The 26,788-nt window shown below is 48.0% G+C and overlaps 3 protein-coding genes across 6 annotated transcripts in view; 1 reads left to right on the forward strand and 2 right to left on the reverse strand.

Moving 5' to 3' along the window:
• rasal2 (RAS protein activator like 2) overlaps window positions 1–4,761 on the reverse strand; it is a 60,039-nt gene extending 55,278 nt beyond the window's left edge. Inside the window, exon 1 of the mRNA XM_031732150.2 lies at window positions 4,089–4,761. Within this exon, the coding sequence (XP_031588010.2) occupies window positions 4,089–4,215 (127 nt within the window). The 5' untranslated portion in view covers window positions 4,216–4,761. The remainder of the gene's footprint in view (window positions 1–4,088) is intronic.
• A 3,185-nt stretch (window positions 4,762–7,946) lies between these two features.
• Window positions 7,947–12,462, forward strand: LOC116314204 (zinc finger protein 239-like). 2 transcript variants are annotated; one of them, XM_039602146.1, is made up of 2 exons: window positions 7,947–8,279; window positions 10,251–12,462. In XM_039602146.1, exons 1-2 carry the CDS (start codon window positions 8,096–8,098, stop codon window positions 11,189–11,191), a joined length of 1,125 nt encoding a protein of 374 aa, XP_039458080.1. In that variant the 5' UTR covers window positions 7,947–8,095; the 3' UTR covers window positions 11,192–12,462. The 2 variants fall into 2 exon arrangements, with proteins under 2 accessions (XP_039458080.1, XP_031588019.1); XM_031732159.2 differs by having other exon boundaries at window positions 7,947–8,267; window positions 10,251–12,458.
• Window positions 12,463–13,037: 575 nt separating this feature from the next.
• The window catches only part of lamc1 (laminin, gamma 1), a 66,670-nt gene continuing 52,919 nt past the window's right edge, over window positions 13,038–26,788 (reverse strand). For 2 of the 3 annotated variants that reach the window (XM_039602120.1, XM_031732153.2), the window contains 25 exons: window positions 26,520–26,686; window positions 26,183–26,371; window positions 25,280–25,397; window positions 24,199–24,297; window positions 23,949–24,085; window positions 23,713–23,835; window positions 23,236–23,425; window positions 22,442–22,554; window positions 22,142–22,363; window positions 21,862–22,050; window positions 20,714–20,962; window positions 20,471–20,624; window positions 20,053–20,195; window positions 18,922–19,100; window positions 18,685–18,841; window positions 18,393–18,598; window positions 18,218–18,297; window positions 17,979–18,116; window positions 16,878–17,022; window positions 16,655–16,804; window positions 16,444–16,558; window positions 15,929–16,128; window positions 15,688–15,846; window positions 15,506–15,605; window positions 15,110–15,366 (listed from right to left, as the gene is read on the reverse strand). In XM_039602120.1, the coding sequence (XP_039458054.1) occupies window positions 15,110–15,366; window positions 15,506–15,605; window positions 15,688–15,846; window positions 15,929–16,128; window positions 16,444–16,558; window positions 16,655–16,804; window positions 16,878–17,022; window positions 17,979–18,116; window positions 18,218–18,297; window positions 18,393–18,598; window positions 18,685–18,841; window positions 18,922–19,100; window positions 20,053–20,195; window positions 20,471–20,624; window positions 20,714–20,962; window positions 21,862–22,050; window positions 22,142–22,363; window positions 22,442–22,554; window positions 23,236–23,425; window positions 23,713–23,835; window positions 23,949–24,085; window positions 24,199–24,297; window positions 25,280–25,397; window positions 26,183–26,371; window positions 26,520–26,686 (3,979 nt within the window). Of the gene's footprint in view, window positions 15,367–15,505; window positions 15,606–15,687; window positions 15,847–15,928; window positions 16,129–16,443; window positions 16,559–16,654; window positions 16,805–16,877; window positions 17,023–17,978; window positions 18,117–18,217; window positions 18,298–18,392; window positions 18,599–18,684; window positions 18,842–18,921; window positions 19,101–20,052; window positions 20,196–20,470; window positions 20,625–20,713; window positions 20,963–21,861; window positions 22,051–22,141; window positions 22,364–22,441; window positions 22,555–23,235; window positions 23,426–23,712; window positions 23,836–23,948; window positions 24,086–24,198; window positions 24,298–25,279; window positions 25,398–26,182; window positions 26,372–26,519; window positions 26,687–26,788 lie in introns of all 3 variants that reach the window. The other variant, XM_031732152.2, reaches the window with a different exon arrangement.

The raw sequence follows: 26,788 nt of genomic DNA on the forward strand, positions 1-26,788 counted from the left end.
TGTGAATGGGCTCACCGACAGCAAACTCCCAACATCCCCGTTCAATATGGAGGCTGAGAACCTCAGGGGGGTTTCAACATGACAGCAGGAGGAGGGAAACCTTCGGAGTGCGAGTCTGCTGTCCAGACACCTCCAACAGGTTTTCACGTTTCAGCTTCAGTCAGTGTTGAATTTATTCATCGTTTCTTCTCCGGATAAATCCTCAGAGCGGCCTGACGATTAATCCGTGACGGGATGAAATAATACAACACATGTTCTCGTGTTAACTCCTGACACTCTCAGCTGGTGGGGTGGAGGAGGAGGAGGAGGAGGCTCTGTGATGTGTTTAAGCGTCCGTCTGCGGTCAGCTTTAATAGGCTTACGTACAGCAGCCTTTCTCTGGGTAATGCACTCTGTCGATGCTTTCAGAGAGACGGCGGATTCAAACAGCAGCAGGACGAGCTTCATCTGCAGTTTGATCAACGTCTTGCATCGATCGCTCCTTCGTCGCTTCATAGTGCCGTACGTCCATCAGAGTGGGACGTCCACCACAAATAAAGTTATTGAAACACAACGTAACACACACAGACACACAAACACGGACACACTCTCTGCTTTTAGGATCAGGCAGGCTGGACTCTTGGGCCCAGAGGTGACCATACAGAGACCAGAGGGTGGATCACTGAGGTATCACCTCACACCTGGTTAGGACAGAAATGAAGGAACCTGTACGGGAGCATCGCAACGCGCACACACACACACACACACACACACACACACACACACACGCGAACGCACACAACTTACAGCAGACATATCATAGATCACATGATGTCATTAAAAATGCTCCAAAAGCCTCCAACAGCACCAACATGGTACAGGGGTAAAAGCTAGCAAAGAGCTAACTACAGCCGCCCGAGTCGCCATCCACCTGTTGCTCAAAGAGGCCACGCCCCCTAATAATGCCAACTTTAAACAGGCTTTAAAAAGACGTTTATTTCTGCTGTAAAGTTGCACATTTTAACACGGGCATCTGTGGGACTGACTCACTGCTGGAGCCTCCAGTGGACGTTAGAGGAAGTGCAGGTCTTGGTATTCTTTGATTAGAAATTCCAGCGCTAACCTCCTCCCGTCTGAGCGGGAAGCCGCTCCAGCATCTCAGCAGCAGAAACCCAACACAGTCTGACACGAGGCACCAACGTGCAGCCTGCTCTGTAAATACACCGGCACAGTGGAGGAGACCCCACCCTCTGATGTAACATGTGAATGCAGCACAAAAACACAAACGACCCGCCGCTGCATTTTTCTGCGGTGAGGTGGACCTGAAGGCAGCACGGCGGCAGCCATTGTTGAATCTATTTGAGGAATGCGAGCCGCGGAGGGCAGCGAGGACACGATGCCAGAGCCGGAGTCCTGCCCGGTGAGATCACCGGCACAAACTGGCTGCTGACATCACACCCTGCCAACAGTGGGAGGGAGGAGGGTGGAGGAGGTGGAGGAGGAAGAGCAAACATCCTGATGCAGCCTCGCAGCTACAGATAGCAGCGCTGCATTCAGGCCTCTGTGAGCGTGCATATCTGAAGCTCTAAATTCAAAGTAAACTGAGTTTTAATCACACTCAGGTTCAGGAACACATCTGTGATCAATGATGGACCATAACAGCCTTCAATGCTCCACCGTGTTGGTTCACACGACTTCACAATCACTTCAGCTTCACTCATTCACTTTATTCCCAGTTTCGGATGAGTTCATGGACCGCCGGAGCCTTTAGGTCTAAAGTGACAAACACGACTTTATTCTTACATTAACATCAAGAAACTCTGGGTTCAATTTGAGACGTTAGCTGAATGAATTAAGAAGCTTTAAACTTTATAACTGGGTTCATTAAGGTGATTAAAGGAGTCAGACTGTTCTTCAGTGTTTTCACTCTCTGTGGTGCTTTTGTCTTTGAACACTTTGAACTATTTTTTTTAGTTTTGCACCTTTTTGTGATCTGAGCGAGTCTCTTTGGACTCACTTTGAATTTTTGTGGGTTTTTTAATATTATTTTGGTTTTTTTACAATTATTGAGCATCTTTTGTGGTCAGTTTGAGTTTATTATTTATTATTATTAATTTGTGCATCTTTTTGGTAGTTCTTGACTTTCTTTGCTTACATCCCTTTGTGATCATTTTGTTCCATTTTTAGCGTCATGTTGTGTGATTTATAGTCATGTTTCATTGTCTGGTGGCCAGTTTGAGTCTCTTTGTGGTTGTTTTTGTTTCTTTTGTCATTGTGTCTCTTTTTTGTTCATTTTGTGTTCGTGGTCGTTCGGAGACTCTTTCCAGTTACTTTGTCTCATTCTGAACACTTTGCTGCTCTGAATGTCTTTTGGTTATTTTGAGTGTTTTGTGTAGGTATGACTCTTGACTTTCCATTCTGAATCTAAAAGGAGGTTTGAAAGGAGAAAAACACTAAAATTCATCCTCTGATGTAACATTAAGCAACATGATGAAAAGTAAGGAAACCATCCATCCATTCTCTTCTGCTCATCCTTATCAGGGTCAGGTCAAAACTCAGAGCAGCTACTCAGATGCCCATTTCTCCCATGTTTTCAGGATCCTTTGAAGGCATCAACCTGAAACGGCTAAAGCACCTGCAGGCTGTGTCCCTCAGGTGAATTTAAATAAACACAGAAGAGTTTCTGTAATTCACTCCAGCCATCAGTGATGACTCAGTGCGATCTCAGTCCTCACCAACGCCACCGCCGCCATGTGACCGCCTGTCCTGGAAAACCGTTTGGTCTCACAGCGCTCTGAAGCTTTTATTTTAGGAAGTGAAGCAGCAGCAGTCCTGCAGGGAAACATGAGACAGCAGCTGCAGCACCGGCCTCTCATGTGAAGTCCAAGCAGAAAAACTGAGTCATGTTACCGTTTTCTGCCTCACAGAACGCCGCTGTGAGTCAGAGCCCCACACGGCCCCATGTGACTGCGAATAAGACGTCTCCTTACAGTTTCGGTGACCTCTGACCTTTCTGTCAGCTTCTTGTTCGCTACACACTGGAAGCTGAAAACTTGTGGCTGTGTTCATGTGGCTTTAATGTGGGTGTCTGAGGTTTATTCGTTTTAAAACAGTAGCATCGGCGACTCCACCTGTGAATAAAACTCAACACGCCGGATAAACTCTGTCAGCTTTCTATCCAACAGGTTTCAGGACTAACGCCACTCTGTTTTCACTTTCTTTCTCATCACTTTACGTCTCATTCTGAACATTTGGACACTTTAGACTTTAGTTTTCTGGCATGTTTTGATTATTATGAGATTACTGAGCGTTTCTGAAGTTATTTAACATCTTTATTGGTTCATCTTGCGTCTCTTTTTGGTCACTTGGGACTTCTTTTTGTTTTTTGTGGTCATTTCGAAAGCTTTTGTGGTGTTTTTGCATCTCATTGTGAACACTCGTGTTTTGTGGCATTTATATGGTTACTTTGAATGTTTTTGAACGTTTTTGTGGTTTTGAGACGCTTCCTGAATACATGCAGGACTGTGTGACCCTAATCTAATCTGAGAGGTTCCCCGACTACCAAATGACCCGATTCAGATTACTGCGTTAGCTGTTTTGGAGTGCAGATTAAGAACAGTGTTGTTGCTTTATGGTGACAAACTAAACTCAGCCAGACCTTTTCTGCTTCAGCTGCGATTAAATGCTCCAGTGTTTCTTGTAAGGACGGTCTGTTTCAGGAGGTCTAAGCTTTAAAACCTGAACTTTCAGAGAGCAAAGTTTTAAGGGAACATTAAGAGTTTAAGGGAACCAGAGCAGTTTAAGTGTCTGGCCCCAGAAACCCTTCTCAAGGAGGCTGCTGGTCCCTGTAAATGACCTCTGACCTCTCTGGAGAGGAACTGAACTCAAACTGAGGGGCTCGGCACCCGTATGGACGAAACCTCACGGAGCTGCAGCTCCCGATCCCCCCCGGTAGCCTCCATGACCTCGGCCTGGGCTCTAGGCGGATACCTGGCTATCCGGCAGGTGGCCGGTGCCCTGTCTACCTGCTGACCCCGGTCCCGAGACCCGCCCGGCCGGGACCGGGACTAAGACACCACCACCCCCCCCCATGAGTGTGTGTTTCTTACCGTAGACCCGGAGCCAGCCCTGCTGCTGGGACACAGCGTCCCCCAGGATCCGGTCCACCAGCGGATCCAAGAGGCTCAGCCCGCCGCGCAGTGAATCCACGTCGCCTGGAAGCGAGTCCGTTTCCATGACCGAAACCAGAGAAAAAAAACTTGCTGTGGCTTCAAGTGTCCCTCCACAAGTGTGACACAGTCCCCGAACGGCGAGTCCAAGTGTCCACGCGCGGAGAGGAAGCGGAAAAAGTGTCGGGAGGATCCGTTACGGGACAGTTTGGTCGCTTTCACCGCCCAGCTGCTCCCTGTTAGCCGTTAGCTCGGGTCCGGCTGCCCGGCTGGCTCTCCCTCATTGTTCCGCTTCTCGGCGTAGCTGAAGGGGCAAACTTCCTCCAAACCAGTGTCCAGGTGAGGCCGGGAGCCCCCTACCTCTGTCCCCGAGAAAAGTCCACCCAGAGGCAGCCGTTAGGTCCGCGAAAGCCGCTGGAAGACACGGAGTCACGCGGTGGTCGCTGTGCCTCCGGCGGGCTGCCCCTCTCTGCCGCTGCCGCTGCTCACAGTCCACCGCACGGGGACGGGCACGAGCCTGACCGGGCGCGCTCCTGCCAGGAGATTCAGGAGCGCGCAGGGACGTCTGGCTGACGGGATGTTTCCCTGAACCTGACCACGTGACACGAGTCAGTATTACCAGGTTCTAATGAGCCGAGAGGATCTTCTGCATCCGCACCGAGGTCCGGCTGTATAAGAGCACGGCCTCAGCCCACAGACACGCAACGTGACGACACGAAAGACCGCGTAGGTGGTGCAAAGTAACCCCACAGACACGCAAAACGACTGAACACGACGGAAAACACCCGAAAAGAAACCCAACCCGACTGCAAGCTGTAATAAACATCCACAAAAACACTCACATTACAAACATGCACACAACAAGTGACAAGATGACCTGCAAAACAAGTCCAGTGACCCACAGTTCAAACAGACAAAGACTCAAACTAACAGACATTTATTCACTAACTTTAAAAATGCCACCAAACTAACAAACAACCCCAAAACTAGTCCAGAGAGCCCAGGTGATCAAAAAAGGGCCTCAAAACAGCCAAAAAAGATCCACGTGTTCAGAAAGACACGTAAATAAGAGGAAAACAGGTGTAAAAATACTTTATATAAACACAAACAATAACAACAAGAACTAACAATAATGAAAACGATCAAAAAGATGAAAAAAAACATTAAATAAATTCTAAGAAAACAACAAGAAAAAAACAACCTCACAAACATGCTAAATAACAAAAAACACTTAAAAAAAAACCTACAAAATGACACAAAACGGGCCCGAGTTATGAAAAAGGAACAAAGGACCCAAAGAGACTCAAACAACGATAAAAACACAAAACAAGCTCAGAGAAACTTCACACAAGAAAATTAAAAAGTTTCCAAATGATCACAAGAGAACAGAAAACACGTTCATCACAACCGCGTGTTCAGAAAGCAGCAACAGGATGCAAATAAATAAATAAAAATGAAAAATGAAGAAGATAAATACTTCCAATCACCACAAAATCTAATCAAAAGAGACAAATAAACACTTTTCCTCCATTTTGACTTAATTATATTATTTTAACATGAACATTATACATTTAATGCAACACAAACACTCAACAGTCACTGAATAATCCATTCATAAACTTTTTACAGAGTCTCATCAGAAACTTCCAGATCAAAATCCTTCATGACGTCACACGTTGGAAGTTTAAATTACGGTGGAATCATGTGATCCTAAAAAACGCTAAAAACGTCCCCCAGCAGCAGTAAAACATGTCCTCCCGTGTCCGTGCGCGCTCTGCGAGTGTGTGTGTGTGTTTGTTTGTATCCATGAATCACCCTCATGCTGAGGTGTCATACAGGCCCTGGCGGTCTCACGTCTTTCCTTCTCTTTGCTGTAGGGACGGAAGCAGCGCTCTGACGCCCCCTGCTGGACTCTGCGGGTCTTCACATCATCAGCACTGAAACTATGAACGTATTAAATCTGGCTGCAGGTTACTGCCACTGCCTCCTGTTTGTTTCAGAGCAGATTTTAAGACTGAATAAAGTTTGATTTGAAAGCTGGTCATGCTTTCATCTCCTGGTAAACAATCAGAGAGCGCCAGAGTCTCTGAAAGAGCTGTAAACAAGGATGTTTTACTGCAGGGGGCTTTCACGCGTCAGAGCAGCCACAGTCCAGCCAATCAGAAAGCAGCACCACACCTCCATGCTGGACGTGGCAGCGTAAAAAAGAAGAACAGGAGGAAAGAGCAAAGTAACCTGATACGACACTGTGATGTGTCAGCAAACAGAGACTGGTGTCTGAGTGCTGACTCAGCAGGACACATTAATAAAACAAGAAGACTTAATGACTTTCAGCAGCAGCTTTATGCTACAAATATTTTTAAGAAAATGAATACCGGGACATGCTGCTAGCAAATATATTCAGGCCTTCATAACTCTGCACAGCTTCAATCACTCATGTGATTACACATCACGCTACAGTGTGAACTTCCAAAGCAGCTCAGGGGACGACTGTAGTGTCAAAGAACAATTCAGAACGAATCATCACAGGGTTGAGTTTACTCTGTTTCAGGTAAACCTGCCTGTTTTACAAATGAAACGTGGGGCTAAGGCTCAACCATGTTTATCAGATTTATCCATAGAAAATAGAAGAGCTGTTTAAATCAGAGCAGATGTGAAGAGGAACGTGCACGGTGTTGTTTCAGTGTCCTAACCACACAGAGAGACAGCCCACCAACTAAAGCAGCATCATTCAGTACCGACAGGAAAACCAGACTGCTGCTCCAAACACCGGGACAAGAAACAAACTGAGAGAGAGAGAGCTGCTTTACACGAAACTCTTTTTATTATAAAGACTCAACACTGACATCAGCACACTCACCTGCTTCTGTCTGCTGTCGTCAGTCAGCTCTCACAGTGAAACTGAGTTTACAACCCAATAAAAACTATAAAAGTATTCATATTTAAAACTGATGTCTACTATGAGTCATGGTTTCTTTCAGCACCTCAGTTCACCGTCCATAAAAGTACTGCAGACAAACAATGAAGCCCCAACTTTAACTTTACTAAACTAAAATTAAAAAGTCCATCAGTGCCTTCATTGGTTGATATATCAGAAACTGATGGCTCACAAATCTAAAATTAGCTCATAAAAGCAGACATGTTGATGCTATTTAGAGAACAAACACACATAAGCAACACTTTAAAGTCACATTAATCACCCTGCATCATCACAAGAGTTTGGACTTTTGCTGGTCAACGTTTCAGCTAAAGTGTGTTTGATTTGTGTCATGAAATGAACTCTTCATCCTCTTCCTGCTGCATGAACACGAGTTGGATTTATTAAAGCACACTCTGTGTGAGCGCACACATCAAAGACACCGACCTTTAAACCTGCTCCCATGCAACTGCACCGCCTGCAGAATATAATATTCAGGTTAAATGTCAGAATACTAAAATGCTTTATTTCCAATATTACTGTAGTTATTTTTGGGAGTGCTCAGGTTTGGAGTCGTGTAAAGGATCTGAGGTCACCGATGAGGGAAAGTCGCTGTCACTGTCACACTGCATGTGCAGCTCTTATCTGATTTTACTTTACTTTCATTAACCTTTGAACCAAAAACTCAGGACCGAAAAGAACGAGAAAACACACACACACACACACACACACACACACACACACACACACACACACACACACACACACACACACACACACAGAGGGACTTGAGACTGCTAGAAAAAGATGCAAACTTAAACATTTCAAACCCACAAAACATATAAAATAACTTTTAAAAAAATATTCAAGGCTGCAGGAAAGTAACAGACACATACAAATATAAGCTCTTATTGTGAAGTGTAAGCGGAACTTCCGTCTCCAGCTGTTGACGCAGCCGCAGTGCGCTGCAGAGACTAACATCCGGCGGCTGCTGCCTGTTTTCGGCTGGTTTCGGGCTCTTCCGGTCAGCATGGCGCACCTGCAGCTCCTCCGCGCGGCGGTGACGGAGCGGCTCGCGGCGGCGGCGGCGGAGATCCTCGTGCTGGTGGAGAAAGTGATGGTGGAGCGCGAGGACGAGCTCATCCGCCTGTACGCACCGACGCCCGCGACTAATAGTCCTGTCGGCGGGGACGCGCACACAGGTCCGGTCCAACGTGAGCGAGCTTCTGGTTCTGTTGTTTATTTTTCACAATAAAAGCATCAGCGGAGCGAAAACTGACAGACCCGCTAACATCAAACTTCCTCACCTGGTTCCGCCCCCTGACGTCACAGGTTTAAGCTCCTCTGAGGGTGAAGGAAACACATTGAACATGTGACTGTTTAACATGACTCAGTATTTTTACTAAGTATGAGTTAAATGTTAAATGAAAGCTTGTCTTTCTTTTCTAAACTTAAACACAACATGTCACTGAGTGGCTGGAAACTAAAATAAACTCTTTCATTAATCGTGGTCGGTCTTAAAGGGTTAAATAGCCTGTGGCAAATATATTAGTGTTGTCTTCTCACTATACATACTCTTAACTTTATGCAAGAGAAAATAAAGTATAAAAAAATGATATTTTTCGCAAAGAAACTCCGTCATGTGGTTTTGCGACATGGTGGTGCTTTACGTGCACCCAGATTTGCGACATGCTTTACGGTAACTCAAAACAAAGACTGCACCCTCTCCACTCGCTGTTTACAGACTGCATACGTTCCAGATGACCACAGGTCAGGCGGTATATCGTGATGTATATCGTTATCGTGATATAAAATAATTCATATCGTGATAAATATTTTTTCCATATCGCCCAGCACTAAATCGGGTGATGTTTGACTCGAGCCGGCTCCAAGCTCTTTGAACAAATAAATAAATGTTCTGTTATTTCTGCTTTGGTTGGTTATCAGGGCTCGTTGTAGGCCACCCTGGCATCAGTGAGCAGCTGTGTGTAAACAGACGTCAGGTTGATCTGATGGATTATAATAAATAAGTGTTTAATGTGTGAGGCTGACGTTTCACACTCTGAGCATGAAAAATAATAAAAACAAACGCAGGTGTTCTGATTTAATCATCGTAAAACAAAAGGTTTGTAAAATTGTTTTCAGACAACAGTCAAAGTTTCTCACTGAGGCTCTTCAGGTAGACCTAAGACTTCAGACCCTCCCACCTGCACTGAGGGGTCCTCCAGAGATAGTCCTCAGCAGGCAGGGAGACCTGTTCTGGATCACAGGCTAGTCTATGAGGAGATGAATGGGTTAGCGAGCATGGTTAAATCGCCATGGCAACCAACACTGATCACACCCGGTGGGGAGCAGGTTATTTTCAGTGTCAGCTTAAAATCGTCACGTTCTTCCTGATTCTTTTATTCACAGCAGGGGTCTCAAACTTCAGTCCTCGAGGGCCGCTGTCCTGAAACATTTCCATGCGTCTCTGCTGCATCACGCCTGAATAAATTAGGAGGTCATTAGCAAGAGTATAGAACTTGACTGCATGCTGAAGTGGCAACTCCTAACCCTACTCAAGTAAATGCAAGAAAATTCAAGTGTTTGGAAAAATGTACTTCTAACAGTACTTTTATTGCACCATGTTCATTCACTCATGAGCTTCTGTAACATGAATCAAATGGCTGAATTGCCACTTCAGCATGCAGTCAAGTTCTATAGAGTCTTGCTAATGACCTACTAATTGTATTCAGGTGTGATGCAGCGGGGACGCATGGAAATGTTTCAGGACAGCGGCCCTCGAGGACTGGATTTGGAGACCCCTGATTCATGGTGTGTTTCAGGTGAGAGGTCAGGCCGTGCCTAAAAACGCATCACGGCGTACTGCGTTTTTTACTCGATTCCAAAATGCTGCAGAGTCTCTGCGCTCAGTAGGCTGAGTACAGGACCCCAGTTAGGGCCAAAGCAGCATCAGTTACCATGGTGATGTGCCCCAGTCAGAAGCGAAGCACCTTCGTAACCCTGAACACCCGGAGTTAACCCTGGGATGGGTGAGCAGCTTGTCCTCTCGCCCTGACTCCTCCCCTCGTGACTCCTAGTCACGTTTACGTTGTTGTTCTGTTTGTTTTCTTTAAGCTCAAGAATCTTTTTAATGTTTCAAATATTCTTCAAAAATTTATAAAACACGCTCTCGTCCTCTGCAGACACTCAGCACCTCCAGGAGTCTGAGCCGCCGACCATCAAGCAGGAGCAGCAGCAGGAGGTGGTGTGGGTCGCTCCTCAGGCAGCAGAGGAGGAGGATGTTAAACCATTCAAGCATGAGTTGCCTGAGGAGGAGGAGGCAGCTCAGATGGTAGAGATAATGAAAGATGAAGCCCAGCCAAGCACTTCCTGTGAGGAGCCCGCTGCTCCTGCTCCTCCTCCGCATGGTGCTACTGCTGTTGGTGAAGGTGGTGGAGGAGGTGGGACTTTCTGCCGCTGTAAAGTTTGTGGGATGAAGTTCAGCTACCGGGGCTCTCTGCTGAACCACGCCGAGACTCACGCTGCCGCCGAGTGCTGCCTCTGCGGCGTGTGCGGCAAGCCGCAGGCTGACCGGCTGCGCCTGCTGGAGCACCTACGGACACACCTGAAGAGCCACATCTGCAAGTTTTGCGGGAAAAGCTTCCAGCGGCGGGTGGAGCTGAAGGTGCACACGCGCAGCCACACGGGCGAGAAGCCGTTCAGCTGCCGGCTGTGCGGGAAGCGATTCACCCGCAAGAACAACATGGAGATTCACATGAGGACGCACACTGGCGAGAAGCCGTACCGCTGCACTGTCTGCGGGAAGAGCTTCAACATCACCTCCTCCATGATCCGCCACGCCCGCACACACACCGGGGAGAAACCCTACAGCTGCCGCATGTGTGGGAGGGGCTTCACAGCCAGCTCGGACATGAAGATCCACATGAGGACGCACACGGGCGAGAAGCCCTACACTTGCCCCGTGTGCGGGAGGGGTTTCGCTCTCAGCACGCCACTTAAACACCATATGAAGCACCACACGGAGGAGCGGCCGTACTGCTGCAGTCACTGCAACCGCTGCTTCAGTGACGTGTACACACTGCGGCGCCACATGAAGAACCACGGTGAAAGTGCGGCGTCCTGACGGGTGGCGAGGACTGTGGGCGGAAATCACACTTCCTGTTTTTGCCACAGATTGGGTGGTGCTGCTGAAGGGTGGTGCCACCCCGTAAATCAGGACTTTTTTTTTTTTCATTTTATAATATGGATTATTTATCAGGCGCTGCGGGGTCGACTGCCGCTCGCTGCCGGATACGGACCGATAAGAGACCAAATGTGGAACGAGGTCACATGGGCTCGAGGACGCCGCAGACGGCACGGGCGTGACGTATTTCCTGTTAAAGTTCTGGAGGCTGCGTTCACACCTGGCGCACTTTTAAACCTCCTCGCAGTCTCACGATGATAAAGACCTGCATGGTTTCTGCAGCAGACCGCGGCTCAGTCCTCCTATCACAGTTCACCTGCAGAAACACTTCTTCACGCCCTCTGGATCAGTGAGGCCCAGACTGTGGGTCATGGCCCTCTGGTGGGCCCTGAAGGTACTGCAGGCCGGACTGAGCGCTCATGCTCAATAAAAATCTCTTAAGAGTTTAAAATTGGAATAGAGATTTATAATCTTTAACATTCACACTTTATAAACACAACTTTCTCCTGGAAGAAGATTCAGTTTTGTACTCCTGTTAATTCTTACAGGATTTGTTGGATGACATCAGATTTTTCCATGAAAGTTTTCTTTTGAAGAAGAAGAACTTTTTGACTCAGGTTTTACATTTTAGCTTAAAAATTCCTTTAAAAATTTACACTGAACGAATGAAACATCCACGGGATGTAAACAAGTTCCTCGCTGCTGTTCCTAAGTGATCATTTTATCCTGCGAGAGCGTTTTAAAGTTTTAAACGTCTCTCAAAAGACAAAATTCCTAAAAGCACAGACACTCACAGATCACGTGTCAGCTTTCTCTCATTTTATTTTTTTATTAAAGGTGATGCAGAAGTTTGAGACCCTATAAAACTTTTTCATGTGATTTGCTTTCATTTGGGTTTAAAGGGAACCAGAGTAAATGTGATGTCACCCTGATCAGAACTGATAGTAATATTTTGTTTTATTTAAATGTTGGGATTTTGTGTGAAATATAAAAAAATAATGCAGTGACCTCTGACCTTTTCAACAAATAAGACATCACTTTGTATTTTTTATATTCAGAAATCTTTTGATGCGCAAAAATAAGTTTAAATAAAGTTGATACAGGAGTTTTCACATGGCAGCAGGCCAGATGTTTTCAGGTGTCGCTTGATGAGTTCACCTGCTCGGCCCTCCGTGTTTGGTTTCATGACCTCAGGATGTCGGCGGTTAACATTTGTGTGGTTGGTCTGGATGACGAGAGTTAGCAACAGAAAACATGTCAAACATTCGGTGGGCGCAGGGAGTCGAACACTCGGTTTAGGAGGAAAAGCCCACGGATGGAAACATGCATGTAGTTATTCCATCTTTAGTTCCCGGAGTTTTGTTTTTATAAGACTGAAAATTGGAAAAGTAAAAGCTAACCCTGCAATTCCTCAAATGACCACTGGAGGCTCCATGTTAAAATGTTTACAGTTAACACCTGTACAGAGGGGGGAGGATGTTCTTACAGCTCACCTGTTTACATTTATTAAGGCTTAAGGTTTGCATAATTAGAGGCATGACCCCTTTGACCAGCAGGTGGATGGTGACACAGGCGGGTGTAGCCGCTAGCTGGGCTTCACTTAAGCTAACCTGACCTTGGACCGTCTTTGTGGTGTTGGAACCCGATCTTCCAAACGTGTCTCCGTCGCATGTCTCCAGGAAACCAACATGGCAGCCGTTGTAACACTAACGCTAAGGCTCTGTGGCGTTTACGTCCATCTTTGTGTTACAGTCCGCTAAGAAAACAGGAGCACACGCGGACAAACTGGAATTTATTCATTTATTATTCAAATGTTATGTTTGGATTTACAGGCACGTGGGCACAAACAAGAACAAACACTCGGGGTGGTTCAGGTCCTCACAGGGCTGCAGACGTGCCGCCCTGCATGCCGCGCAGCTCACACATCGCCGTCTGAGGCGACGTGGGGGCGGTACAAAACGAATAAGCGGTTCATTATAACTTAAAATACTGTTTATACATCACGTGAGCTGCACCGCCTGCAGAGCGGCCGAATGGATGGAGGAAGGAAATAAAAACAGACAAAAGCCTCCCCAGCACTGGTCAGGGGAGGGGTTTTCAAAATAAAAGCACGATAGTCTAGTGGCATTGGATTTTGGATTTGTTTTTTTTATTCTGTTTGGGACCTGATTTAAAAAAAAAGAAAAAACCCTGCTTCAGTACCGACACGAGGACAAAATGAAAACATGGACGTCCTCGGAGGAACTTTAATATTAAGGCACAAAAACACTAAAAGCTACTTTAGCCACATGTGACTCGTTAACTCCATTCAGTGAAATGACTGGTGAAGCAGGCCACGCCCACTCAAAACAACCTGATTGGTGAGAGGGTGAAAACAAACACGAGAATCAAAAAAACACAAATGTAATGGCGTCGCTATGAGGCAGCAACACGGAGCCTTGTATACAAGCAAGCATAATAATAATAATAATAATGATAACTAGGCACAGATGTGATGAGATATTCATATTTATAGATATTTATAGATATTTATGCTGGAGGTTCCCGTTGATTGATTGTGATGGAGGCTGTTTGCAGGGTGGAGAAAATCAGCCCGTCCTGAATCATCAGATATTTACACACGACAAAAGTTCCTCACTCTGTGTCAGAATAATAAAAAAAAATATTCACACAAAAATAGAACATTTGAAATAATTATTATTAGCACCAGTGTATCAGATAAAACTCTCGCTACGCAAAATGTACAAAGTTGCATAGTGTTGGATCGAGCCTGGAGCGAAGCGTTAATGCGTGAGAGTCCAGACGGGAGTGTTGATGCGTGGAGAGCGCGCCAAAGACCAAGCAGGAAAATCCCCGAAAACACAAAACTGAAAAGACTTCCTGCCAAACACCTGCAACAGCTTATCGACACCGAGGAGCAGCAATGCTCGCATCGCTTTTCCAGATCGTCTCGCGACAGGAAATCGTCAAGAACATCGAGATTTCATCTCACTGCAAGAAATCAGCGTTTTAGAGCCATTCTGGGGAAAAACGCTCAATCAGCATTTTATCTTTTTAACAACTATGATCCTGAATCTCACATCTCTCACAGTCATGACAGCGCTTTAGTTTTAAATTTAACTTCTCAACTCGAGAGAATCTCCTGGGTTTACATCTTCAGGCTCAATATTCCACATTTTACATTTTAATTCTTTGCAAGCTCGACGTAGAAATCTCGATATCATCGCGATGCGTCGTCTAGAAACGAGTTTAGTTTTGAAATGTTTTTGGATTTCTGCGGTTCGTCGCGGAGCGGCCGAGTTTGTATCTTTAACCTGTTTGGAGGAGAAAATATAGTCGTCGGAGGAGGTGCAGGACGAGGAGGTCTCCTGCTGTTTGCATCGGCGGGTAGCTTCAGAGGAAAAGCGAGGGTTCCTTCACTGTGTTTGCCGGTTAGAGGAGGCAGTGGCGTTCAGTGGGCGGACACTGTGAAAGCGCCCCTGGGCATGATGGGAAATGGTTAGTGGGACGCAGAAAACAGAAATGCGGGCGGAGCTTCCTGCGTCGCTCGAACTTCCTGCTGTGGAGCAGACGGCTGCAGTCACGTCGGGTTTGTGGTTCTGGTTCCTCCGCACGGCTTCTCAACGCCGTTTAGTTCGTTCGAGCGTAACCACGCCCCTGCGTCTCGAGAAAAAAGAAATCAGCTGCTTCTTGGCGGCTGAAAACGTGATCGTGGTTTCACACGTCGGCTTCTGTCTCGTCAAAGAAAAAAATCTGAAACAAAAAGTGTTTTTGGTAAAAGGCGGCGTGCTCGCCGGAGTGTTAGATGTGAGTGTGGGGAAAGGGGCGGGGCTAGAGGAAGAGAAGGGCGGGTTAGGGTTAAGGATTCTCCAGGGACTGCGTGTTAAAGCAGCCTTCGGGTAATGTGTTCTTGATGTCGTTGAGGTTGGCGATGTCGGCGCGGATCTCACGGATCTGCCGGTCGTAGTCGTTGATCATCTCCTCCTGAGTCTTCGCCATGTCGTTCAGCTCCCTCAGCTTGTTCTCCAGGTCGCTTTTCTTCATATCGTTCTTGGCCTTCTTCAGCGACTCGTCGATCTCGTTCAGTTTGCTCAGGTCGATCTTATCAATGTTTCCTGCACATGAAACAAAACCACTGTTAGTTTCCCCGTCAATCGTTCAGTTCTTTAATTAAAAACGCAGCGTTATGGTTTCTGCCGAAGAAACGAGTCATTCTCAGAAGTTTAGGCTCTGCAGCGTGACTGGTGTTCTTACCGAGCTGGTTCATCAGGTCCGTGATGACCTTCAGGACTGTCTTCACTGTACTCTTCGCTTTGCGAGCGTTATCCTCGGCGTCCTTTGCGCTGTTTGAAGCCTGAGGGCAGGAACACCGATGTTAAACTTTATTATAACGTCCGGAGACAGACTCTAAGAGTTCAGTGACGAGCGAGTCGTACCATCCCCGCCATCATCATGTCCTGGTCGGCCTGGGCCTTCTTCTCCTCGAGCTCCTTCTCTGCATCGGTCAGCTGCGCCATCAAGTCGTTGACCTCGTTGTCGAGATTGGTGGTGTCCTGGAAGGCTTTCTCCGCCTCCTCTTTGGTCTTGGCGGAGCCCTGCGAGGACACGAGTTTCATCACAGTGAGAGGAGAGAAACCGGCGAGCTGACAACAGGCCAATGACGAGCTGCTGCTTTACCTTCTGCACATTACTGGCGATCCTCTCGGCATCCTCCGCCTTGCTCTTTGCCTCTCGAGCATCGCCGGCAGCGTTGCCCAGCGCCTCCTCCGCCTGCCTGGTCTTCTCGTTGGCGGCCATGATAGTGGCGTTGATGATGGGGATCTTCTTCAAGGCTTCCTCTGCGGCCGTCTTGTTGTCGTTGACCCTCTTATCAAAATCTGCAGGAAGTCAGAGAAAAAAAACCCACCGGTGGACGAGGATCAGAGTCGCGTGGCGAAAACTGCTTTATTTTAAATCTCCATGCAGATTTTTATCATCTCACCCGGAGCCTGAAGCAGAAATGGTGCATTTCAGGAAAATGGAAAAGGGGACGCATTACAAACTATTAGCACCTTCAAGAGGTTCTTTTGTTGTTAAAGTCAACTCAAAGTCTCGATGGACAGTTTTACAGTTTTTTTTATTAATTATCTTGTTTTGAATGGACCAATAACGCATCACGGACAGAAACCAGTGAATGGCGGACGCTCGAGTACCTCTGAGGTTGTCCAGGATGTCCTGGGCCTCCCTGAACGTCGCCTGGCCCTTCTTCGCCGCCTCCTCGGCCAGAGCTTTGGCGGCGTCGGCTCGAGCGAGCAGCTGATCGGCCGTCTGTTGCACAGGAAGAGGAAACAGTTTTGTGTGCTGTGGGATTTTTTTTTTTTTCCCTGAGAAGCTCCTGGACACCCTCATAGTTCCTGAACTCACCTGCTGCTCACTTTTGCCTTTATCCAGCAGTTTGCGCACTTCCTGCTCTTTGGGCTTCAGGTCTTCTCGGAGGTTGTTGTACTCCTTCTCAGTCTTATCAATCAGCTTGTCGACGTCCGCCGCCTCCTTCTTGATCTTATTGGCATCCTCCTGAAAACAGAAACGTGAGTTACAACACTTTTACTCTGCTGTTTCACATTAAACAGCGGCGTCCATCTCTCACCTCCAGGGCCTTGGTGTCGATCGGCGGGAGGCTGGTCAGGTTGGCGAAGAGCTTCAAAGCTTTGTTTCCGGCCTCCTCGGCCTCAGCCTGAACCTTGGTGGCCTGTTTCTCCAGGTTCTTAGCCAGGTCCTTCGCCTCATTGTACCTGAACAGGACGCAACACACAGACGGTCAGGAAGTCTGCTCAACGGCTCTTCCTTCTCCATCTTTAAAGGAAATCTCTGACAACAAAAATCACTCAGGATCTGAAGTCAGCTGTGAAACAAAAGAATGAGCTGTACGTTTCTGTCCTTTCTAAAACTATCTGAAGAAACAATGTGCTGGATGCACGATGCACTGCAGCCGCAAATAACATTAAAAGAATCCCAAAAAGCTTCTGTTTTAATTTCGGCGATTAGCATGGTGGGTATTATGAAGCCCTGAGTGCTAAAAGGGATGAAAAATGACTTTAAGAAGCAAAGTAACAAAAAAAGGAAAATGACTGAAGGGGGCACAAATTGGCCAACAAAATGGGATGCAAAAAAAAAAAACAACAACCTACAAAGGGGTTCAGAACATTAGTATACAAATAGTTAAAAATGGAAAAAAAACCAAAACCTTCTCACAGATATCTACCACAAAGGGATGCAAAATGATTAAAAATTATTCAAAAAGGGGATGCAAAATAACCACAGAGCCACGTATAATCACTAAAAAGGTCCTAAGAATGAGTCAAAATAAAGCAAATTAATCATAAGAACAAGAAAAAAATACAGACACCCCAAACCAGTGAAGGGATGGAACAACTGAACACAGAGACAAAATGTGACCAAAGATTTAAAAAAAAGAAAAAAAAGAACAACAACACAAAAACCACAACGTGGACAAAACCGAAGCAGAGCAAGCGTGAAGGATGGAAAACGAATGAAGGGGAGACGAAACAGCGTGACCACTTAAAAAACCTCCACTGCTGATGATTTTTTAATATCCACTCTGTATTTCTCACACAAAGCAACAAAAAAGTCACAAATGAAAAACAAAAAGACAAAAACCAACTGTAACCATGACCACAGGAAAAAAACCGAATTAAAGTGGGAGGTTTCGTCAGGCGGCGGGACGTACTTCCTGTTGAGCTCCTCGATCTCCTCGCTCGTTTTCCCCTCTCCAGACAGAGTCTTCAGCAGCAGATTGTACGCTTTATTGGACGTATCGTTGGCGTCTTTGGCGATCCTCTCAATCTGGTCAGCGTCCATCTTGTGTCTGCAGGGAGAAAATTCCAAATTGTTTGTGTCTTTGACGATTATTCAGGTTAAGGTCAAGCCGTCAGCGCATGTTGGTGACGCGTGTCGCTGCGGTCTTACTTGTCGGCGAGCTTCCGCGCCTCCTCGGCCAGCAGCGTCAGGTTGTTGGGTGCTCCGGTGCCGCCGGGCGGTTTGATGTCCTGTTGATGACATCAACCGTGTTTTAACAAAACAAAAAAAACCCATAATGCCTTGGGGCTCGGTTAGTCGCCATGGAAAGAGCACCCTCACTCACCACTTTGCTGACGGCATCCTTGGCTTTGTCTAGCTCCTGGCGGGCGCGGTCGATCAGGCTCTCGGCGTCGCTTACTCGGCCCCGGGCGAGGTCAGCCTGAGTGGCGGTGTCGTCCACCGTGTTTCGGATGCTCTTCAGACGGTTCCACTGAGTGGTCAGAGTGTTGTTGATGCCGTTCAGGCGGTCCAGCAGGCCTTGGTCCACTTCTGTAGGGTCAAAGGTCACAGACATTCAGACTGGCCTTCTGCTCAGTAACAGGAAATAAACTGTAAAATCTCAGTTCAGGTCTCACCTTTGCTGGCCTTGGCCTCCTCCAGCAGGTCCATGATGGCCCTCTCTGCCTCCTTCAGACGATCCTCGAAGGCCTGATCGGTGACGGTGTCCTGACCCGAGCCGAGGTTATCGATCAGCGTCTGCAGTTCGTGAAGCTTCTGCCTCTGCTGGTTCACCTGGACGCACAGACAGAAACGTTAGCTCCTCTGTACGAGCGGCACGGAGAGCGAAGGCGTCGCCTCGGAGTCGCGCTCACCTTGTCTCTGACCAGACTGTAGCAGGAAGGACACTGCTGGCAGCCCGGCACCGAGCGGTTGTAGAAGTAATTCTCCTCACACATGTCGCACCGAGCTCCGACGAAGCCGGGCCGACACTCGCAGCGACCGTCCTCCTTACACTGGCCCAACATGGAGCCCTCGGGGTCGCAATCGCAGGCTGCAGGGACAAAGACGAGGATGTTGGTCCGTTAATCACAGCTCTCATACACACAGCACAGCTCCCACAGCTCGTCACCCTGAACGCTCCAAATTAAAGGATTCTTAAAGTTACAGGACTCGTATTCGTTTAACTCACAGACTCGAACTCTGCCCGCCTGATGTGATGGAAGACAACGTGGCTCAGAAACGCAAACTGTAGCCACAGCTGAATGAAGTCAAACTTTACAGTTTTGACTCAGACCTTATTTGCTCTAACAGTCTTCACTGAAACAGGTGCTGCAGCGTCCGCTCCAAGTGTGCAGAAATGCACACGAGCATTCTGCCTTTCAGTCCCAGTTTACTCTACACTAACAGACGCAGCGCTGTAACATTACAAACTGCTGTGTTTACCTTAAACAGGTATCAGGGTTAAGGAAGTTCTCAGAGGATCTATTCTTGGCCCGTACGATATGATATTACAACAGCGTGTTGGCAGGTTGGATGTGTGCAGGTGCAGAAACTAGATTTAAGCACTTCCTGGTGCACGATGCACCTCGTGTTGATGCAAAGCCCTAAAAAACTGATCATGTTCCACCTTTGAAAATAAATTTTTATGGCTTCATATTTCTGGTTCTAACAGACCTGAGCCGGTGCCTGCTGAGCTACGACTTCATCCAGAGGAGATCCACCAGGATCTATTCTGGGTCCTGTTCTGTTCACGTAACGCTAAAACGTCACAGCGATGGACTCGCTGCATTCGTCCGGCATATTTTACTGATTACGAAGCTAGATTTAACAGATCTCAGCATCATCAGGCACAGATGACCATCCTAATACTAAAACTCAGTAATTCAAGCTTAGAAATGTCAGAGTGCACTGGGGGAGAGAACGCAACTCGCTTCAGGCAGCCAACAGCTGCTGCGGAGCGGCGTTCAAGTCTTGCAAACTGCGACATTATCGAGTTTCCTCACGTTTGCATCCCGACACGCTGAAGCCGAAGAAGTTGGTCTCGCAGCGTTCGCATCGAAGGCCGGCGACGCCCGGCTGACACTCGCACTGTCCCGTAATGATGTCACACTGGCCGTTGGTGGAGCCAATGGGGTTGCAGTTGCACCTGTGGGGAAAAAAATAACATCATCTATGAGTAAACAACACAATGAAACAGCATGTTGTTCCAGGAAACATGTTTGTGTGTTCCTGGAAGAATTCCTCAGAATCGACTAACAATAGGTTTCCAGTCAACTGGAAATGAAAGATAATTCAAAATCTATCGCTGTAAGTGTGACTAAGACTAAGGTGACTGAGGTTTTTTGCTGTGAGGCCGTGAAGGCACTCAGAACCAAAGCGCAGACATTTACAGACGTGTGGGTGTGGTGGTGGTGGACGCACCGCTCGCAGCCATTCCCGCTCTGCAGGTTGAAGAAGCCGGGGATGCAGGCGCTGCAGTCACGTTCGGCCACGTTGGGGAGGCACTCGCACTGACCCGTGCCCTGAGAGCAACTGTTCTGCTGGTTCCTGGTGCCGAGCGGCGAGCAGGCGCAGGCTGGGGACAAATCAGAGATCACACGGTTTCCTCACGGCGCTCACAATTCAAACATCAGGGGAAGGATTTTGGTTTTGGACTCCTCTTACGTTTGCACTTGTCAGCAGGCTCGGGGGCCAGTGCGTTGCCATAGAAACCCTCTTTGCAGCGGTCGCAGAAGAAGCCGTCGGTGTTGTAGATGCATTTGAGGCACTCTCCGTTCTCGCGGTTGCAGTTTCCCACGGCGTTGGGGTCAATGTTGCCGCTGCACTTGCAGCTCCGGCACGTTCGGACTACACCGCCATTCTGACCCAGAGGGTCGCCGAAGAATCCGTCATCGCACAGCTCGCAGCGCTTACCTGCACACAGGTGAGTCATGTGATTGGCACATGTAACAGTTAATCAAGGAAACCTATTTTTAATTACTTCATTAAACCAACGGGGCATTGGGGACACACCTGAGACAGGCACAGCGTGGAAGAACAACACGACCTCACACTGGGCTAATGGCTACTCTGAAAACTGAGATACGAGTGCATCTGAAGGAGTTCCGCAAGGTTCTGTTCTGGTTCTTCTAGTGTTCACTTTAACGTATAATCTAGAAAGTCATATCCCACTACTGCACTGGAAAACCTGTCTGCACGTGCTCGAATCACTCCGGGAGGAAAAAAATAGCTGTCATGTCCCTCTTTACAGACGCTCTGAAAAGGGGTTTCACGAATATTTTTAAGACTTTCCTGACGACTGCTTGTACAACTGACCTGTCTCCATCCAAAAGAGTTCCTCAAAGATCTATTCTGGAACACTTCACATCATCAGAATAAAGCATCCAACTGTTTTATGAAAATCAAACAACCAAACCCTGCAGTTCCTCTAACGGCCACTAGAGGCTCCAGCAGTTTCCATAGACCCATAGACCCCCATGTTAAACTGTGCAAGTTTACAGTTTGCTTGAAGTTTGCATGATTAGGGGCGTGGCCTCTTTGACTGACAGGTTGCTGTAGCTGCTAGCTGTCTGCTAGGCTTCACCTCAGCTAACTGGAGTCCCTGAACTGGACCACTGGACTGTGCTGCTGGAGCCTTTATATGGTTAGCTAATAAAAAAAAACATCCGAGAAGTCTGAGCTCTATCTAGATGTGGTGATTGAAATTCCAGGATTTTCATTGGATGTCAGTCTGAGCACTAACGGGGATCTGAGTCAGTCTGATACTCCCGTACAGTCTGTGAACCATTAGCTGATAGCTTAGCATCTGGTACCTGTAGTCCCAGTGGGGCAGTTGGTGCACACCACCTCTCTGGTTCTGGGGACGACAGCGCAGGTGGCTCCAGGTGGGCAGGGACATGGCTGACAGTCACCTGACGTTCCCTGCGTGGCGTCACCATAAAAACCGTCCTGGCATCGCTCGCAGCTCAGACCTGCCGTGTTGTCCTGACAGTCGCACGCTCCTGTTTGGAGGACAGAAAAAGCAGCTAATCAGCCCTGAGTAGTAACAAACCCATCACTCAGCCCTCTGTGACGTGCTGACGCCGCCGTTACCCGTGTTGGGGTCGCAGGTCTCGCTGTGGTCGTTACAGTTGCACGGCTCACAGGAGCTAAAGGGTCCGAGCTCCGGCTGGGCGCGGCGGTATCCCACCGTGCACTGCTCACAGTGCTGACCCTGGTAACCTTGAGGACATGTGCACTGCTCCACCCAGCGGGCCGGAACACCTGGTCCCCGCCTTGCCGTCACCAAGGAGACATCATCCAGGTAACCAGCACCTGAGGAGTGCGGGTGATTAGTGAACAATAGTAAACAATACGAGTGTGTGTGTGTGTGTGTGTGCGCGCGCTGCGTACTCCTGTCGCTGTAGGTGCCGCGGATCTTGATGGCCGTCAGGTTGTGGAGAAGTTTGTAGAAGTCGGCGTGGCTGATGGTCGGCCTCCAGGGGTAATCCGTGCTGTCGTGGAGCCTGAACCACAGGATTAGGATTCCCAACAAACATGTCCGGTTTAATCCAGAGAAAAGACAAAAGCATTGAAAAGGAAAATCAGATTATCAAATAATCTACATGGTTTAAATCAGCTGACAGTCATCAGCAGATTCTGAAACAAATACTGAGAATCATACGCAAATATCAGAGCTTCATCCAGATTATTTGCAAAACAAGGAGGACAAAACAGATTACCACCAAACCTCTAATTTAATCCAGATTAAGAGAGTATTAGTAGAGTTTAATAGTAATCACCCCAAATTCACAGATTAACTAATAATTTTAAATTTTATGACCAAAATATTTTCAATTTGATCCAGATTAAATGACTATGAAGAAATTAACAGCAAATATCTGTGTCAGCAAAAAGTGTAAGAGATTTAAAACTTGGTATAAAGACTGCAACCAGACAGTCCAGATTAAATTACTCTATGTAAACAGGTTGTAAATAAAACCTGAACGCTTACAGTCAGGCTCAAAAATTCAATATAGAGTAACATTTGTTTTCCAGTTTGATCCCACATGTTCAGATTATGAGTTTAATTTACGCCCCAAACTCCAGATTAATGCTGAGAGCAAACGTGCAAATGCAGATTATCTGTTCCAGTTTGTTGGATGAAATACTGGTTTTCACTGGGAAAGCAACACACGGCGCCTCACCTGAACACGTATGTCTGCGAGTTCTCGTTAGGGTAGGAGTTGCCCTGGGCGATGAGGGGGACGGCCACCCGGAGGTTCGCCCCCTCCAGCACCAGATCCTCGGCCGACAGACGGCTGTCCCGTCGGTCCACTCGGAAGTTCAAGGTCAGGTTCTGCCCGTAACTCAAAACCTGGTTCCCCAAAAACTTCTCTGTGACACAGAAACGAGTCAGAGTCACCGACCAATCAGCAGCAGCGTTACACAGGGACAAAAACATATCCAGACCATAAATTTACAAACTAAAATTCCAGCCTTTTGTTTTGTTTCTTGCCTCTGAGGTGGGGCCTCCACCTGTGTGTGGACTCCTGGGTCTGCACCCAGAACGCCCACCAGATAATCCACAGACGACTTCTACAGAGTCAGAAACGACCAAACCGCCAAAATAAACCACCCCCTCCTGTGTGTGTGTGTGTGTGTGTGTGTGTGTGTGTGTATACCTGGTGCCACAAAGTAAATGGGGAAGTAGTCCTCTGAGATGAGGAAGATTTCCTGTCCGCTGGATGACCACTGCACCTGACCCCTGGCTCCATCACGCTCCTGACCAGTCCACTGCTCATCATCTAACACACACACACACACACACACACACACACACACACACATATTAGAGCATGTACAGTGTAGTTAGAGTGGGGTCATCTGTGTCCTGAGTGGGGCCTGCAGGCGGTGTTACCTCTGCTAAAGTCGGACTTGATGGCGTGGACGCTGAAGCCGTCGGCGCTGTCGCACACGGACGAGTGCTGGAAGCAGAAGCAGGGCGTGCAGCCCTGAGGGTTGTTCTCATCCAGGTTAAAGTAACCCAGTTTACACCTGAGGGACACAAACAGCAAGAACACACCTGTGACGTGCTGCTGCATGAACTGCACTTTCACTCGCTGCATGTTATCGTAACATGGGGCTGTGTGGGCGGGGCTGTGCGTCACCTGTCGCAGCTGAAGCCCTCCACGTTGTCTTTGCAGCGACACTGACCCGTGTTCACGTCACACTCCTGCGTGCTGCCTGAGGGCGAGCAAGAGCACTGCCTGATGGGGAGAGAGAGAGGGTCAGACTCATCAGTTCAGTCAGCAGGGGGCGCTCGCAGCTCACAGTGTTCATTCTCCAGCAGCCAACCACACTTCAGCTCATGTAATCATGACCCTTGACCTGACCCTGTTTCCTCCTGAGTCAAAGTTCAAGTTCTTCTTCACTGAAACGGGGTTCAGTTTGTCTCTGAGACGTCCAGCTTCTCTCTAACAAGCTGAACTAAGGAGCTCGCGCCGTGCTGCCGACAGCTCCACTCAGCAGTGTCGTATCAAACCCACACAGGAACGCCACGGCTCCGTCACCCCAAGCTGGACTGCAGGAGCTCTCTGTGGACGCTCGCTGTGAAGCGGCTGCCAGCTGCTCTGGTGTCAGCTCGGCCTCTCACCTGAAACCCAAAGGTGGCCGGGCTCTCTCTGTTACTGCCCCCAGGCCCCAGAATAATCTGCCCCCCCACACAAAACCAAACAGAGGATAATTTAAATCCATCTTCAGTCCTGATTTATGTCCAGTTTTCTTCTGCTCCGTTTCCATTTTTCTATTTTTTCTATTATTTTATACATGATTTCATTTTTTTAAATGTTTCTCACGTGGGGCAGCTCGGTGTGGCGACCCTGAAGAGGATAAGTGGAAGAGCATGGACGGATTTTTCACATGATTGTGATTTCTGCTGTTTTTCACTCGAGTCGTGCTGTTGATGTGGGTTCTGCTGTTTCTGGAGACCTGGAATGTAAATATGCCTGCCTGAACTGGGTCACCTCCTGCTCTTTTAAACCTGCTACAGAAGACAAAGTGACTTCCCGACCGGCTGACGGCTGACAGCAGTCACCAAACAAGCTGGAAAACCGGCGAGTGACAGAGATACTCAAAGTGTTTGCTGTGAGAGAGCCGTGCACCCAGCAGCAGGTTAACCTGAGCCGATAACCTCCGCCGGGCCACGCTCGCATCTCCGAGGTCAGCTGATGTTTGGCGTTTGTGGCGTACCTGCAGCCGGCCTCCGTCAGGCTGTGGTGTCCCGGCTGGCAGCGGTCGCACTTCTCTCCGGTCACTCCAGGTTTACACGCACACATGCCTCGGTCATCACACTGAGGAGACACGGAGCCTGCGCACACACACACACACACGTTAACCTCCAACCACATGCAAACAATCAGCTGCATTAATGAGCCGTCGCAGTGCAGAGTGGGTGGAGCAGCTGGCTCACATTAGTCGGCGGTTTCCTGCTGCGCTCCGTTAAAAACTGCTGAAAACCACAAAGTCCATGCCTGCGGTTTCACATGTTTTCACTTCACTCAAACATTTACAAAATCACTAAACCTGATCTTTAAACCTTTTCACGCTTTTCTGCAATTTGTGTCTCGATTCTCTGCAAACGACTCGACAGATTTCCTGAAAAATCACAACAGAGAGAAAAGAAACTACTGCAAGGAGTCGACAGTCTTCTGTCAAGAAAGGGTAAAAAGAGCAAACAAGTGATTTCAACGTGCTGCAAAAACAACTGAAAAAACATCCAGAACCATCACGAACAGAAACATTTACCAGACAAAAACAAACGAGGCGAAAAAAAGATCAAATAGAGAAATGAAAATAATCAGCAAAACACTCGAAACAGAACGCAAGAACATGTGCACATGCCAAATGATCACACTCACAGACACACACACGTCTGACTGAAGTTGTGTTTAAGTGTAAATGTAAATGTGAGCTCATCACTGTTCATTCATGGTGTGTTCAAATGTCCGTGGGAAAGGCCACTCTCAAAATCGGGGCTGAAGGGCCAATCACAGCCTCCCACTGACAGTTTTGTTCTCTCACACAGGCTGACATGAAGCTCTCATGCACGCACGCACGCACCCGCCCACACTCACATCAGGGAGCACCACTCACCGACGGGGTTGCAGAGGCAGGGCAGGCAGCGGCTGGCGCCCGGGTCTCTGTAGTAGTTGTCGAGGCAACGCTCGCAGTTGGGGCCGTCCGTGTTGTCGGCGCAGTTCCTGCAGTGCCCGCCGTGACCGGTGGCCCGGTACAGCTCGGCATCGAAGTAACACTCGGCACTCTTCCCGTTACACTCGCAGGCTGAGAGACCGACACAGAGTTTCACAATAAAAGACCGAAACAGGTAACAGTGAAAAAGTTTAAGATGCACCAAAATCTCTTGTGATGCAGTAAAACCATCAGTGACGGGCGACCATGTGACGGGGCAAACGTGCGGCGGCAGACTTACGCAGACACTCGTTGGCGCTGTCGGCCGTCGCTCTCCTCCAGGGCCGGTCGTTAAAGAACGGTTGGCACTCTTGGCAGTCGTCGCCGGCGGTGTTGTGTTTGCAGTTACACACCAGCCGTCCTCCATCGTTCCTCACGCACTCGCTGGCGTGGCCGTTACACTTACACCTGAAAGCAGAGACGCACACCTGTCACACCTGGACCTGCGGAGGTTGCTGCTAACGCTCACACACCGTCATTAAAGCTCAACTCTTTGTTCAGTTTACTGTC

The sequence above is a fragment of the Oreochromis aureus genome, linkage group 18 (assembly GCF_013358895.1).
Source record: "Oreochromis aureus strain Israel breed Guangdong linkage group 18, ZZ_aureus, whole genome shotgun sequence".
Taxonomy (NCBI): Eukaryota; Metazoa; Chordata; class Actinopteri; order Cichliformes; family Cichlidae; genus Oreochromis; species Oreochromis aureus.